The sequence below is a fragment of the Bos indicus x Bos taurus genome, chromosome 10 (assembly GCF_003369695.1).
Source record: "Bos indicus x Bos taurus breed Angus x Brahman F1 hybrid chromosome 10, Bos_hybrid_MaternalHap_v2.0, whole genome shotgun sequence".
In the NCBI taxonomy this organism is placed as follows: Eukaryota; Metazoa; Chordata; class Mammalia; order Artiodactyla; family Bovidae; genus Bos; species Bos indicus x Bos taurus.
In genome coordinates, this window is record NC_040085.1 from 75,109,963 (window position 1) to 75,124,414 (window position 14,452).

General features: G+C 52.6%; 1 protein-coding gene across 1 annotated transcript; it reads right to left on the reverse strand.

The window, feature by feature from the left end:
* Window positions 1-4,841: 4,841 nt before the first annotated feature.
* On the reverse strand, window positions 4,842-14,121 carry CCDC177 (coiled-coil domain containing 177). The gene is made up of 2 exons (XM_027552267.1): window positions 13,798-14,121; window positions 4,842-12,919 (listed from the first exon to the last, which is right to left on the reverse strand). The coding sequence occupies exon 2, from the start codon at window positions 12,889-12,891 to the stop codon at window positions 10,795-10,797; it is 2,097 nt and encodes a 698-aa protein (XP_027408068.1). The 5' UTR covers window positions 12,892-12,919; window positions 13,798-14,121; the 3' UTR covers window positions 4,842-10,794.
* Window positions 14,122-14,452: the final 331 nt, after the last annotated feature.

The following is a 14,452-nucleotide window of genomic DNA, read 5'->3' on the forward strand; positions in this document are numbered from 1 at the left end:
AGCCCATGTGCTACAACTACTGAAACCCAGTCTCTAGAGCCCAAGCTCTGCAACAAGAGAAGACCGGGCACCACAAAGAAGAGCAGCCCTCACTCGCCACATCTAGAGAAAGCCCTCGTGCAGCAACAAAGACCCAGCACAGCCATCAATAAATAAACAAAAGAAGGCACCCTTAGTTAAAAAATTTTTAAAGGGCTGATTATTAATGAAATGGGCAGAAACCAGGTTCTTCCATTTCAGAAAGGGCTGTGTTTTATCACCCACCTCTGATGGTCCCAGAAAAATATTCCACAGCCTTTGTGCTCATGGGTAGGGAAGGATCTGAATGGGAATTAGATAAAAGAAAACAACAAAATAGGTTGTCTGAATTTCTTTCTTGCCTGAGTCTGGTTTTGCAACTGTAAAGGTCCTTGTCACCCTTCAAGTTTGAAACTCCCCACATGGTGTATCTTTGGCTACAGCTTCTTCTACCAAGTGGATTTGGCAGAGCTGGCTTCATGGGGGTAGTTCTTGTGCGCCACCCGGGGCTCTGTGCTTTGAAGGGTCCTGTGCTTTTGGGCTGCTCTGCGATAGCTGTCTGGAAATGGTTTATGGTATTTTAATGAAAGGCTGTCCATTTCCAGTTTGCACTGGGCGCTGCCAGTTTTGTCACTGGTCCTGGAATTCAGGAGATAAAAATAATGTACTGTGGGACTTCCCTGGCTGACCCAGTGACTAGGACTCAGTGCTTCCACTTCAGGGGGGCTTGGGTTCAATCCCTGGTCAGGGAATCAAGATTCCACATGCCATGTGGTGAGGCCAGGAAAAAAAAAAAAAGTACTATGACACAGAGTAGAGGAAGCTGTGAACTACCCCAGAGTCAAAGCTGACACTCCTGTGGCACCCCCTTGTCAACTCACTTTCTGTGACCATAGCAAGCAACCTGGAGGAGACAGCCACTCCCTGCCTTGCAGAGAGGGCTGATTTTGATATGGCAGAGCAGGAACTCAGCACTGTCTCCATCAGAAGAACGGAGGTGGAGGGAGTCCTGATGCTAATGAAAACCTCAGGAGGATGGGGGAAGGTGGCTCAAGGTTCCCTGAGTTTGGGTTTGCTTGGTGCCCTGACTGGCGGCCAATGGTCTGATTTCAATGCCTCGGACATAAACACGTCTTCTGACTCCAGACTGGAGTTCAGGGCCTTTGGTACCACCTGTTTTGCAGCCAAACGATCAAACTACCACACCACTGGAAAGGGCTCTGCTTAAACAGGTTGGGAAGGGGAACAGTGTGGGCAAGGTGGCTCCTTACTAAAAGCTACCCAAGGTCTGGGGGTCCCGCCTCTGGTTTAGCCATAAGGAAGCTAGTTTGAAGGGCGGAGTTGGGGAGGAGAATCAGTGCCATCCAGTTTGGTTCGTGTCTTCATCCTTGTTTCCAGCTCACAGATAAACCCCAGCTCGCTCCTCCGGCTTTCTCCCTTGTCTAATGCCCCCATATTTTTGATGACAAGCTCCACAAAGCTTTGCTGTGGCTTCTGGGTCTGGAGCAGCCATCTCTGCCGTGCCTGGCATTCTGCCCCAAGGTTAATGTCGTTCAATATTAGGGAGGGGAAGTAGAGCTTTTGGTTCTGAGGCTCTGGCCACTGTGGGATCAGCTAGGGCGGGGGGTGATTTGGGTCGGTGGAGGGAGACGACATCTATGAGACACACCATCTGGACAGCACTTGAGATGTATAAAGAATTTCTACAGTCACAAAACACTGGCAGCCCATTAAAAAACCCAGGTCCTCTCTTTGCCGGATTTCTCTCTTGTTGTTCAGCTGCAAAAGATCATTCAAGGAGAAAAGAAGTCCATGCTGCCCTGGACTATTGGCTTTGGAGCTAACATCAGGGTTTATGAATTATCATTGCAGGCATCTGGAGGCACGGGCTCGCCACTTCCTCAGAATCTGTGGAATGTTAACCCCAGACTGCAACACTGCTAAGGCAGATTTTAGCATCCCTGGCTGAGCAGTGCCAGCTCTCTGCCATCCTGCCCCCAGGGCAGTTCTCTGGCTGCTGCAAGCTGGCAGTCTCCTTGAGGCCCTGTGTTGTCATGGAGAAGGTTTTAGAAATATATCACTGGATTGCAGACGTTTTTCTGCCACCTGGAAATGAGTGGGCTTGTAGAAAAGCAACAATGGAGGGAGAGAAAGGGCTCTTGGAGGGCGGAGCTGGCGCCAGGGGAGCCGGCTGCAGCAGAGAACCGGGAGTCTGTACTGCTGTTTGCTGTTTGGTATTCTGGGCAGGCAGCAGCGTGCTGATCAACTCACTCCCTGCGGGACTCCTGGGAGCATGGAGTCAGCCACGAGGCTATAGCCTCTGCAGAAAAGTTTGCAGATTTTAAGAAAATGAATCGCCCTGCAGCCCAGTCTGATGGAGGGGACACCAAATGGACTCTCACTTAGAAATGCTGATGTAAATGTATGCTTCCTGCAGGCAGAAAAGCTGCCTTTGCCCATGCATGCCCGCAAGCTGCCCTTCACCTGTCTGTGCTGGCTCCTTAAGAGACATCTCTCTGCATGAGACCTGGATGTCCCAGCCATCTGGGTTTCCATCAGGAACTTCCACCCCCAGTTCCTGCAGGGGCTTCAGACAGCCCATTTAGGGCACAAGTCACCCCACTGTTTGCTGCTTTATAGGTCAAAAAACAGTTGAATATAAGTAATTTCCTATTCAGCCAAATTGATAGCTTCAGGGCAAGCTAGCTCTTTCATTGGAATTAGATGATAAGAACATCAAAGAAAATCGGTGCTAGATTTTTCTCTTGCCTAATAAACATCATCAATTACTTTCTACATCGTTCTGAACTCTAGTGCTCTGTGTACATTTCAAGCCTTCACCTTCTAAATACTGTTACCCACCATGCCCTCAAAGTTACAAAGTGTACTGTCTCTTTTCCTTGAGTTTTGTTTACTTTTCCTGCTACTTGAGGTAGAGACTAGATCTGTTCTGGGCCCACGCAGAGAAGGTATATCTCAAAAGTACCTTCAAATGGATTCCAAGCATCTGTTAACTGGCTTAATCACTAGCACAAGAAATTAAATACATTCTTTTCTTAGAAGTTTTGGTGACTTTTGGAAAGCCCCTTAGAGACTTCTAGCCTACCATTTCCTTTGTAAATCTGACAGGTCTAGACTATGAACAAGTTTGAATTGGACTATAGCTACTATCAGTACCTAGGACGCCTTAGGTACTTTCTCCTTTCTCCTCCCTGGACCTTGCTTTGGCTGCCTCAAGATAGCTCCAGTGGTAGGCCTCTTACTCCTTGACTGAGGCGTTGACTTATTTAGCTATGCTCAGATTCACGAGACATAGATCCCACCTGAATTTTTCTTTTCTTTTTTAAAATGTTTGTTTATTTGGCGGTGCTAGGTCTTCATTGGGGCATGCAGATTTAGTTCCCTGACCAGGGATTGAACCTGTGCCCCCCTCGCCCACATTAGGAGTACAAGTCTTAGCTATCAGACCACCAGGGAAGTCCCTAACCTTGGATTTTGCTGTCTCTGACTTCTTCCTAGTATTCTCCAACCTCTTTTTTAAATTTCCTTCCTTTTTTCTTCCACTCTCACTGCATCTTATCTTTGCTCGGACGTAATGATGCTCTCACTTATTTTAATGACCCTTCATAAATCAGCCCTTTCCTTTTCCAAAGAATCTCACTTTCCTCCCTCCCCGTCATTTATTTCCACTTATTTTAGTGGCTGCAGAAAGTGGGAGCCCAGGCAGAATTCTCCACCCACCCATGGCAACAGAAGCAGACCACGAAATGTAGGGCCAGAGCTTTTGACTGAGCCCAGATCAAACAATTAAACTCTTCCACGCCTATCATTCTTTTTCTGTAAATCTCAAGAGGCAGAAAAGGCTGGTCTAGTAAGGGACATGTGTACCAGTTGAAGTTAAGCCCATTTAAACTGAATTCTCTAAACCAGATTCTGCCCAACTAGCTGTGTGACCTTGGGGAAGTGACTTAAACTCGGTGCCTCAATTTTCTCATTTGTAAAGTGGGAATAATAATGTCCTTACCAGTTACAGCTTAAGTGAGGATTAAGTGATTAAAACAGTCAGCTGTCCAATGGAAGTGCTTAGCATGTTAGCAAATTGCTCCCTTTGGTTCCGAGTTTTTCTTACCCTGAGGGTTCTCTTCAAACAAGCAGATATTCCCAGGAGGCACCTTCCGCCTACTCTAAGGTCCACTGTGGTCTCCCTCTAGGATATCTAGGGGCAGAAGAGAGGTGGCACTGCAGGGGAGCTCCCGGCAACTTGCCTCACTGGTGGTCCTCACCTTCTGATGCACAGTGTGAGCCAGCATGGCCTGCTCAGCATCTCTGTGCATTGATGTACATCCAGAGTGGGATGTGGATGTCTACAGATCCAGTCCTTCAGCTAACCTTCATGCAGCTGTGTGCAGGGCCAGGAAGCAGGGAAGGAGACAGGAGCATTTTCTGAGCCTTCTCAGACAATGTCATTTGTTGAGGATGAAGTGATGCTAATGCACACCCACCTCTCTCCTTCCTGGTCCAACATTGGTTTGCACAGCGAGTCCATCGGTGCTCTCCCAGGTTGGGCTTGTCCCAGACCCTCTTCTTCATGCTCCTGGAGCCATAGCAGAGCTGGCTGCACATCTCAGGATTCCTGCCCGGTGCCACACCTTGCAGAACCAGAGCACCCCAGAACAGCGGTTCTCCCACACCCTCTTCTACTTGGTTCTGCTAAAGATGCTATCAAAGCACTGGGTCCAACCAGGACAATACACCTTCCTTTACCCCAAGAAAGAGACGCAAATCCTAAAACAGACTGTCATTTTAGTCATCAAGTCTTAAAGTAAAATTTCAAAACTTATCATCATACAACAATTTTATTGCCAAACATTTGGTAAACATGGTAATCCCCCCAACCCTAGACTACAACACGTTACTGGGGACCCATTTTTCCAAAGCCCCTTCCCCTGGAACGGCTGGGGGACTGCCACACAGCAAGGGGTGCATACCACTGCAAAGGGCTGCCAGCCAAGCCTGGGGTCCACCAGTCCCACCAGGCTGAAGTTCAACCTACCCCAGGCCTTCTTTCACTACCTTTCCAAGTTCAAAATAACAGAATCCACAAATTGAGTGCTATCTGCCAGGGACCGTGCTGCTTCCCAAGCATTTAACTCATTTAATAACTCCCTATCAAGTAGGATTTTTTGTTCCCATTTTACAGATGACAGGAGGAGCCTGTGGAATAGTAGGCGATAGTTTGAATAAGTCAGCAAAGCTTGTTCCTTTGCCAAACGCTTTGCTTCGAAGGTATGGTAGCCACAATGAACTGGATTTTTAGAAGATACCAGTCATTCTGTCATGCTGAGATGTTCTGGATGTCAGTATTTTGGCATCCAAATTCCATTTCCCAGTCAGCTTCTCACAATAAGTAGGGGGCAGAAGTGTAGTGGCAATATGAAAAGCCTTTGTCACCCACATGGCACAATGATGGAATTGGGAACATGGACACCATGCTCACCAGCCAGAGACTGAAGCAGCCTTGGAGCTGGAGGTAGGTGGGATCAGTGGACCCCCACCAAGGGGCATCTCACTGTGCCCAGCGCTTACCCTTCTCTGAACGAATGAGATGGCTACAGAACCCCTCCCTCTGCAAGACTGCTGATGCTGGGATGGGGAGGAGGATGTGTGTGGGCATGCACGTGTATACTCCAACACAGGAGTAGAGGTGGGCCATCTGACAGTCCTTGAGCTGCACAAGTGTCTGACACAAAAACACGCCATCAATCCTGCACTAGTGGAGAGGAGAGAGGCACGAGCACTTCAACATGGCAGCTAATTTAAAAATCACTTTGGGGGGAAAAAATCATTTTGGGGACTTCCCTCGCAGTCAAGTGGGTAAGACACCACGCTCCCAATGCAGGGGACCTGGGTTTGATCCCTGATCAGGGAACTAGATTCCATATGTCCCAGCGAAGACTTGGCAGAGCCAAATAAATAAATAAAAATATTTAAAAAAAATCACTTCAGACTAGTTTTTTGTGCTCAAGTGGGACATGATGGTGTTTGATGCATCAGCAAGTTAACAATACTGTAAACAGTGATTACCAGTGTTCCTCAGAAAGAAACCACCCTCCACCTCTATATCCTAACACCTGCTACTAACCATACCCTCTGTCCTAACCCTGACCTATGTGAAGCCAAAGCAGCACCAGGGAGAATATAAGGGGCTAGGGGCACGTGGGGGTGCATAGGCCTGGGAGGAGGTGCGTGTGGAGAGCACCAGAGCTCCATGGAACAGAGCAAGGACGTGAACAGACGTAGTGCTCTTACGAAGAGTCATGCAGCCAAAGCACGTGATCAGGCATAACGCTGCAGTGCCGCATAAGATACCCCAGCCAACGTGTCACATCTAAGGCCTAAATAACATTTCTAGAACCGGGAGCTGTCTGCTGCATCTCTGAAAGCCCCTTCCCAGGCTGTGTCGAGAAACGCCAGATTTCCTTATGCTCCTCTGCCCAGTGTTTCCCAGGGTCCTGCAGGGTGGAGATGGGCAAGTCTCCATAGCAACCCAGGGGGTAATCTCAATCATCTAGAAGCTTTAAGAGGTGGGATATTCTGGTTCACTGAACGTTCTTAGCAATTTAGTACGAATCAAAAATCTCTTTTTTGGGGACTTTAAAACTGGAAATGCTTCTGAAATGTTGAGTTTCTTATCTCAGCAAGAAGAGTGGAATGATGGAGCTGGTACCGTTTCGGTGATCTGGGACTCTGCAGGGCCTGAGGCTTGGTTCTCTGCGTCGACGATCATTATTTACACTGCCTCTGTTAAAGGCAACACCAATAATGCCCTTGAAGGTAATTAATCTTTTTTTAACTGTAATTTAAAGTTGATTAAGTACATGACCTTACAAATTTGACCTGAATAATCAGGGCTCCTCTAAGGGAAAGAGAACAAGGGCCAGATGATAGTAGGCTGGAGGATGGCAAGCCCCAGGAAACTCCAAACACTTGAAATTGTGCTTGAAGGACTATCGGGTCTGCCTGTGGTTGGATACCACGATGGGAAGGCAGTTAAGCCCAGCAAGGAGATAAAGGTGTCTGCTCATCTCATGATATTATGTTCTCCAGGGTCAATATCAGAGACCTTGTCTTCCCAGCACTAAGAGCAATGCCTGGCCCCCCTGGTAGGTGCTTGATACTAATTTGACAGATGAAGGGAGGCCTCCATTCAATCCATCCTGTACAGATGTCCTCTGGTTACCATTCTCTGACCACCACCCATCCATTGTCTATCCCTCTTCTCCATCTAGTATTTACGTGCTTATTATATAAGAGGTGCTAAACCATGGGCAGACTCAATGGTAAATAAGATATAGCCCCTTATGTAGAGCCAATCACCCCTCTGTTTTAGTGAACTTTTTAAAGGAAGGGGGATGCTAAGTGGTGGGCTTTGCAGAATGGCCTGAGCACAAAGGGCATTCTCGTGTACCTTCACTACCCCACAGACTCTTTGCCTTTGGAAAATCCTAATTACTGCTCCCACTATAGACTCACAGTCTGTGAGCTTCTGAAAGCAAACTTCCATCTTCCTGTCCAGATGTGGTGTAGGCACTGGTCATTGCTTGAGCAGGACCATGGGTTAGCTCAACTGATGATTCCACCTGAAATGGTTTGGTCCTGCTTGTTTCCTGGGTAACGAACCAAACTAAAGTTTTTCCCAACCCTTCCCATTCTTCTTCATCCCATTTCATGCTCTTTCTGCTCTGAGCAAAGGGATATTCCAAGAGGGCAAGTAGGAAGGTCTGGGGTCACGTCAAGTCTGTATTTTCCTGGATGGTAGGAATTTGCAGCATGGAACCCAAATTCTGGGCATTTGGTGAGAATGTTCACATCAGGAGGAGTAAGACTTTCTCTGTCCGTCATCCCCACCATGCCCCACTCCTCCAATTTTCTCTTGCTGCATTTCAGAGTAAGAAACACTATTCCTCTCTACCATAGATTCAAAGAAAAGACTATAAGTAAAGGGCACACATACACAAAAGGGTCCTGGAAATTTTTCCTCCTCAAAGAGTAACATGAGTACTTATCCTAGAATACACAGAAGCCCCATACTCTAGAGGATGATCAGGAGGTTGGAAACTCGGAAGAACCATTCCTTACTGTTACAAGGTTTAGCGTCTGGTTTTGCTTGAATTTTATATATATATTTAAAGAATCCCAAAGTCTTGTTTCCTTTACACTGTGCTTTTCGCTAAGCGCAAATCTCTAATTTGGTGACATTCAGACCCGGACCCTCACATCATATGTGGCATTATGATCCACAGTGTGCTTTTCGAGAACATTTCTTTCTGCACTAGGTCACAATGGCACATTACACTCTAGGCATAGTGCAGTCACATAATCCTTGATTGCAGTGATTGTACCTGCTGTTCCAAAGTCCTAGAACTGAGAGCACCCCTTTGATTCTGATTCATCCCCACAGTGTTTGTGTGAGGAGGGCAGAAGTCCCGATCCCCACTTTACAGGTGGGGAAACCAAGGCACACAGAGGCGATCTACCCAAAGTCACTCAGGAAGTCAGAAAACAAACTGACTACAGGGCAGGTAAGATCACCTTTCAGCGCCTTGTCAAAAAAAAAAAAAACAGACTGTATCCTTCTCAAACAAATGCATATACCCTAGAAGGAAGTGGTTTTAGGTGGAACTTTCTAGTAAGGTCTCAGAGGCTCCTCTGTCAAATCAGGAACCACCAGTTAAGAACCAGTATCACACTAACATTTTAGTTAAATACCCTTGACTCACCGACAATGCTGATTATTATAGCTCACTGACAACCTGGTTACCGACATGAAAATGTGAGGAAAACTTCATCTATTCAAGAAATAAGCCTTGGCACAGCTCCTTTCCTGGTTTCACAGCATCTGATGTGTAACAGCTAAGCACTGCTTCCTTCTACACAATACTCCTGTACCTGTTGGCATTTCATTGGGGTGGGGGTCGGGGGAGTCAATAACAGAAATGTGTGCGTGTGTGTGCATGTGAGTGAGACACCAGACACTTTAGGGACAATTCTGCCAAACAGAATATACATGAACTATGTCTAATACAATACTTCTCTACCCTGATTCTTCTTCTCTTTTGGCAATTTTTATTTCTTGATCCTGTTCATGTAAAAAGTAATATTTTACTCCCCACCATCCTTGATGAAGGTAGAGTCCTTGGGTGGACATGCCTGGGGGCTGATTTCAGCTTCGCGGAAGAGAAGCACTTGAAGGGTGAAAGTTGCCGAAAGACAACTGAACAGGACTTTTTGGATCAGAAAGTGTCCTGGTCTTGCATGTATTTTCCCCCAGAGGCTAAATGACCACCTGTCCATGACACACTGCCAGGAATCCATAGTCCTGGAAACAAACTAGGCCAACAGCAGTCCTCCTGCCTCCCAACTCCAGGTCAAGAAAGGCACAAAGAAGACCAACAAATAATACCGAGGCGGTGCTTTGGATCTGGGAGGCCTTGAGGTACCGGGAGAAAGAAGAGGACCGATGGCCCCATCTGGACGGTAGGCAAGTGAGGCACGGAGAAACTGACTTAATACTTTCAGTCCTAGGGGAGAGGGAACCGGCAATGTCGGGTAGGGGTGGGTCCTCTTTTTCCTCACTCGGGGAAGGAGAGGAGAGGAAGATACACTGTCAAACCATAGTGAGAACGACCCTCACCGAAAAGAGGCAAATTCCAGCTCTTCTGCCCACACAGTAAAGTAACTGCACTCAGAGTAGCTGTGATGATCCCTTCACAGAGGGAACTGGACACCCCAAACTCTCTGGGGCCCACTCTTGGGACTGCATCCAGGGCTGGAGATTGAGGCAGAATCGGCCTGGGCAGGCACATAGGTAGCTCTGCTTCTTAAGGCATGGATGCTGTCTGCGAGGAGTGGGCCCCACACTGGGAGGTGTCCATTAGACACTACCTCCCCTGAAAATACCCTGCAAGAAAGCTCAGTGGGGTGGAACACTGATGCCTAAGGAATCCACATCCCCGGGCTGGGGACTTCCACTAAAGCTAAACAGCATCACCAAACCTGTGTCATTTGGGGAACATAAGAAAGACGAAAAACCTAAACTGATAATTACTGGCAGATGATTGTCTAACTAGAGAATCTAAGGGAAACAACAGAAAACCTAGCAGAACTAAGACCACAGTTTGCACAAGTGGCAGATTAAAAATCTAGCATACAAAAGTCAATAGCTTTTCGGTCACTTGAGGGTGACCTAATACCTTGTAAGAGCTGTGCTTTTCTGTGAGGCCTCCGAGCTTTGTGCAACTTGCCACATTTTAAAAGATGGAGGGGAGCCAAGGAGATGCCTCCTCTGCTGCAATCTGTGCAGACGCCTCAGATACCAAGTTTGTGAAGACGCCTGGGGTGACTGCGGCAAGAGGGGCCAGTCACTTCGGCACTGTCCCCTTGGGGGCCCTGCCCGACTCTCGACCCAGCCCCTTTCTCCCAGCTCTTTTCCTTTCCAACTCAACAGACACATTGGGAACCTTGGCAAGGACCAGGGTGGGAGCCAAGAAGGTGGGATGTGGTGGAAGATTGTGCTATGTCATTTCCAAACAAAGCCGATTTTTAAAAACAAAGGCGGCGGACTGAAGGGTCTCATACATCAGTCCTCTCATCGCCTCATTGGTCAGAAGCCTGGCGACGCCACGGTGCTGTGCCCCGACTGGCGATTCCCACGGTCCGGACAAAATGGCGCGCCGCGGGGCTGACCGTGGCAGTCTGGCCTGCGCACTGCGGCGGTCATTTACGGTCCAGGCTGGCGTGCAGCTGGGCCTCGCGCACCATGCGATCGAAGGAGCGCGTGTTGGTCTCCTGGCGCACCTTCTCGCGCACGTGGAAGGAGGCGCGGGCTGTGGAGCGAGCGCTCTCTAGAGCGCTGCGCCGCTCCCGAGACAGCTGCTCGCTGCGCTCCAGCTTGCGACCGATGGCTTGGAGCAGCTCCCGCCGGCGGCAGTCTTCGTCCCTCTCCACCTTCTCCTTGTTGGCGCGCTGGGCCCGCTCCTTCTCCATCCGGCTCTGGCCCACGCGCCGCGCCTTCTGCTGCACCGCCTCCTCGGCCGCCTGCGCCGCGTGCTGAAGCCGCCGCTCGCCTGCCCGGGCCAGAGCCTCCAGGTGCGCCTGATGCTCGCGCTCCTTGCGCTCAGCAGCCTCTTTGGCCCGCCGGCCCTGCAGCTCCTCCCGCCGGGCCCGCTCGCGCAGCTCCCGCGTGCGCTGCTCCACCAACTGCTCGTAATTCTCCTGCGCGCGGCCCAAGCTGGCCTCCAGGGAACTCCGCAGGCCCTCGCGCTCCTGGCGTTCCTGCCGGGCCCGACCTTTCAACAACGCCTCGTGGCGCGCCCGCTCCACCCGGCTAAGCTCCCGTTTCTCCCGCTGCAACTGGCCCTCCTGCTGCTGCTTGACCTGGGCCGCGCGCTTAGCGCGCTCCCTGCGGACCTGCTCGGCCCGCTCGCGCACCTCCTGCAGACCCTCCTCCCGCTGCTTCAGGTTCTGTTCCTGCTGCAGCTTGCGCTGCCGATCCTCCCGGGCCGCGCGCTCCGCCCGCTCCCGCCGCAGCAGTCCCTGGCGCTCGGCCAGCTCCCGCCGCCGCTCCTCGCTGCGCTCGCACTGTCGCTGCCGGCGCCGCGCCTCCTCGCGTTCCTCGCGACCCCGGCGGCCGCGCCGCTCCTCCACCTGCGCGGCCCAGGCCCGGCGGCCCTGCTCCAGGGCGCGCTGCTTCTCGCGCTCCTCGCGCTCCCGCCGCTGCTCGGCGCGGACGCGCTGCTGCTCCCACTGGCCGTGGGCCGCGGCGCGCTGCTCCAGCAGCAGGCGCTCCTCCTGGTGCCGCGCCAACATCAGCGCCGCGATCTTCCGGTCGCGCTCGGGCACCCCGCGCAGACCCCGCTCGGCGCGCACTTGGCGCACGATGCGCTCCACGTGCTGAGCTGTCTGGGGCGAGTGGCTCAGGTCGCCGAGGCTGAAGCTGCGGCCGGTGAGCGGAACCAGGGCCAGGGCGGATGGGCGGCCCAGGGGGTTGGGAGCCGAGGCCGCCGACCCCGCCGCGCAGCTGTTCCTGGCCGAGGCCCGCGGCGGCCAGTGCAGTTCCCGCAGGCTCTCTCCGCTGTAGGACGACGACGACGCTCCGGACTCGGAGCTGAGGGCGCCCTCCCGCCGGCGGGACAGGGAGTCCAGTGAGTGGCTCTTCCTACCTGCCCGCGACCCCGCGGGCGGGGGTTGGGTCCGGGCCGGGGACGGGCTGGAGGAGGCCTTGCGAGCGGCGCGCGGGGCAGGCGAGGCCGGGAGGCTGGCGCTGCTGCAGCTGCTGCTGCTGCCCGCGCTGGGGGCAGAGGCCGCGGCGGCCGCGGGGCCCAACGGCGTGAAGAGGCGCCGCTTCTCCTCGCGCACGATGCGCTCGCGCTCGGCCCGGCACTGCTGCAGCTTGGCGCGCCGCTCCGCCTCGTAAGCCTCATACAGCCCAGTGGCCACTCGCATCGAGCGGCCGGGGGCCTCGCGCACCAAGTCCGCCAGGGCCCGGGGCAGCAGCTCCACAGGCTTAACGGCGCAGCGGGCGCAGGCCTCTAGCGAGCGGGGGCTGGTCAGCACGTACCGGCTGCCCTCGGCCTCCGGACAGTCGAAGTTGAAGAGGTCGAGGTGCAGCAGCGGGGACTGTTCCCTCTGCCCGCCTTCTGCCGCGGGCGGGACTTCAGCCTTGCGGGGCGCCACGGCGGAGGCCGAGGCCGAAGACGCCGTGGGCTGCTGGGCTCCCTGGGAGTCAGGGGGCACCGAAGCGGCGGCTTCGTCCCCTCCTGAGCCTCCGGGCTCGGCTCCCAGCTTCTCCTCTTCAGGCACGGGATCCACCATGGCTGAGCCCTGTCCCTTTGTGGAGTCACTGCGGATAACAAGGGAGGGACATCAAGGAATACATTTAAAAGCAGTCCACCACCCCCCCCCCCCAATCCCCCATTCCTGTTCATCCCCCCCCTCACCCAACTTAATCCGCTCTGGGATTAGGCTCAAAGGCCCGGTGGAATGTAAGTCCTAATACCGATGCCCTGAAAACCCAAGCGGGCGGGAGGATGCACAGCCTCTGCTTCCCTCAGCGCCGGAGTGCGGGGCGGAGGCCCGTGGCCAAGCTCCCCCCGGGCGTCTGGCCCGCTAGATGCATCTCCTCCCTGTTGCAGGTTAAAATGAAAAGATCGAGGTGCGGGCGCCAGCCGACCCGAGAGGCTCTGGAGGATTCCCGAGAGGATTAGCGTATTCATTTGTCGCTTAGGCGGGCGACCGGGGAGGCAGCTTTGCAGAAACAAAAAAGGAGGTCTGTGCATCTTCACAGTGCACTGCTGTGAAGACCCCATTTGCCCAGGGAAGAAGTTTATAGTTGATTTCCCTTTTGCCAAAGGAGACCCAGGCGTAGGGCCCAGAGGTGACGGTAGAGAGGAGAGAAGTGCCTCTGCCCGAAAAAGACCTCCCCGGGAGGGCTGATCGATCCTTGCTCCTGCCTCTTGGGCAGGGCTTGCAAGGAGCTGTGCCCGCCTTCCCCGCGTCCCCACCACCGGGTTTCGCCCGGGGTGATGAAGGAGCCTGGGTCTTCCCAGATGCACCCGATTCTCTCTTAAAGCCGTGCTAAAAGCGCCATCCACCCCAGTCTAGGCTCGGACACCTGTCCCCAGACGTCCTCCGAGTGGCCCCACCGTATCCCAGCGAGGCTGGGCTCCTGGAGCTCAGTGAGCCCGTCCGCTTCCCTGGTGCCCGGGCCGGTGCGCTTACCCCACGTCCCGGGCTCGGCCCCGCGCCGAGGCTTTTGTTCGCAGCTCGCCGCTTTCCCTTGTGCCTCTTCAGTCCTTTCGCCGGCGGGGTCGGATTACCGCCGGCCGCAGCCGCGATAGTAGCCCCAGCTGCCGCCGCCGCCACCGCCGCCAGCGTCTCTCCATGGGGCCGCGCACACCCCAGACGCTCCCTACCCGCAGGAGGGGGAGTGCGACAAGGTCTCCCTAAAATAACGCAGATCTGCTCCCTTCCCTCACGCTGATTCTTAAAAAAGGAAGCAAGCCGGGTTCCATCGCTGCTGCATCCACCGCCGCCTCGCCAATCGCGAAGGGACCGCAGGTCTTTCGACGCCCCCTGGCGCCTCCTGGTGGACGCTCAAGGGTGTTGATTTGCTTGCTTAGAAAGCAAAGAGAAGTTGGGGGGGGGGTGGAATGTATATAAATGATACATTATACATACATACCTAATATATATATAATATTTTTTATTAAGAAACCCTATTCTATCAGCACCTTAACTAGGCAGAATGAAGGACTTGCTCAGATTGTTTCTCAGCCTGACAAGCAAACAATCTTGATGGCAATTTGGTAGCACTATGGCTCCTGATCCGAACCATGACTTTATTTTTTTAAAGAAAAATCAAGGACATTCAAAC

Bases quoted from the DNA above. Each gene is read 5' to 3' on its own strand.
- CCDC177 (XM_027552267.1), bottom strand. From the start codon at position 12,891: ATGGTGGATCCCGTGCCTGAAGAGGAGAAGCTGGGAGCCGAGCCCGGA.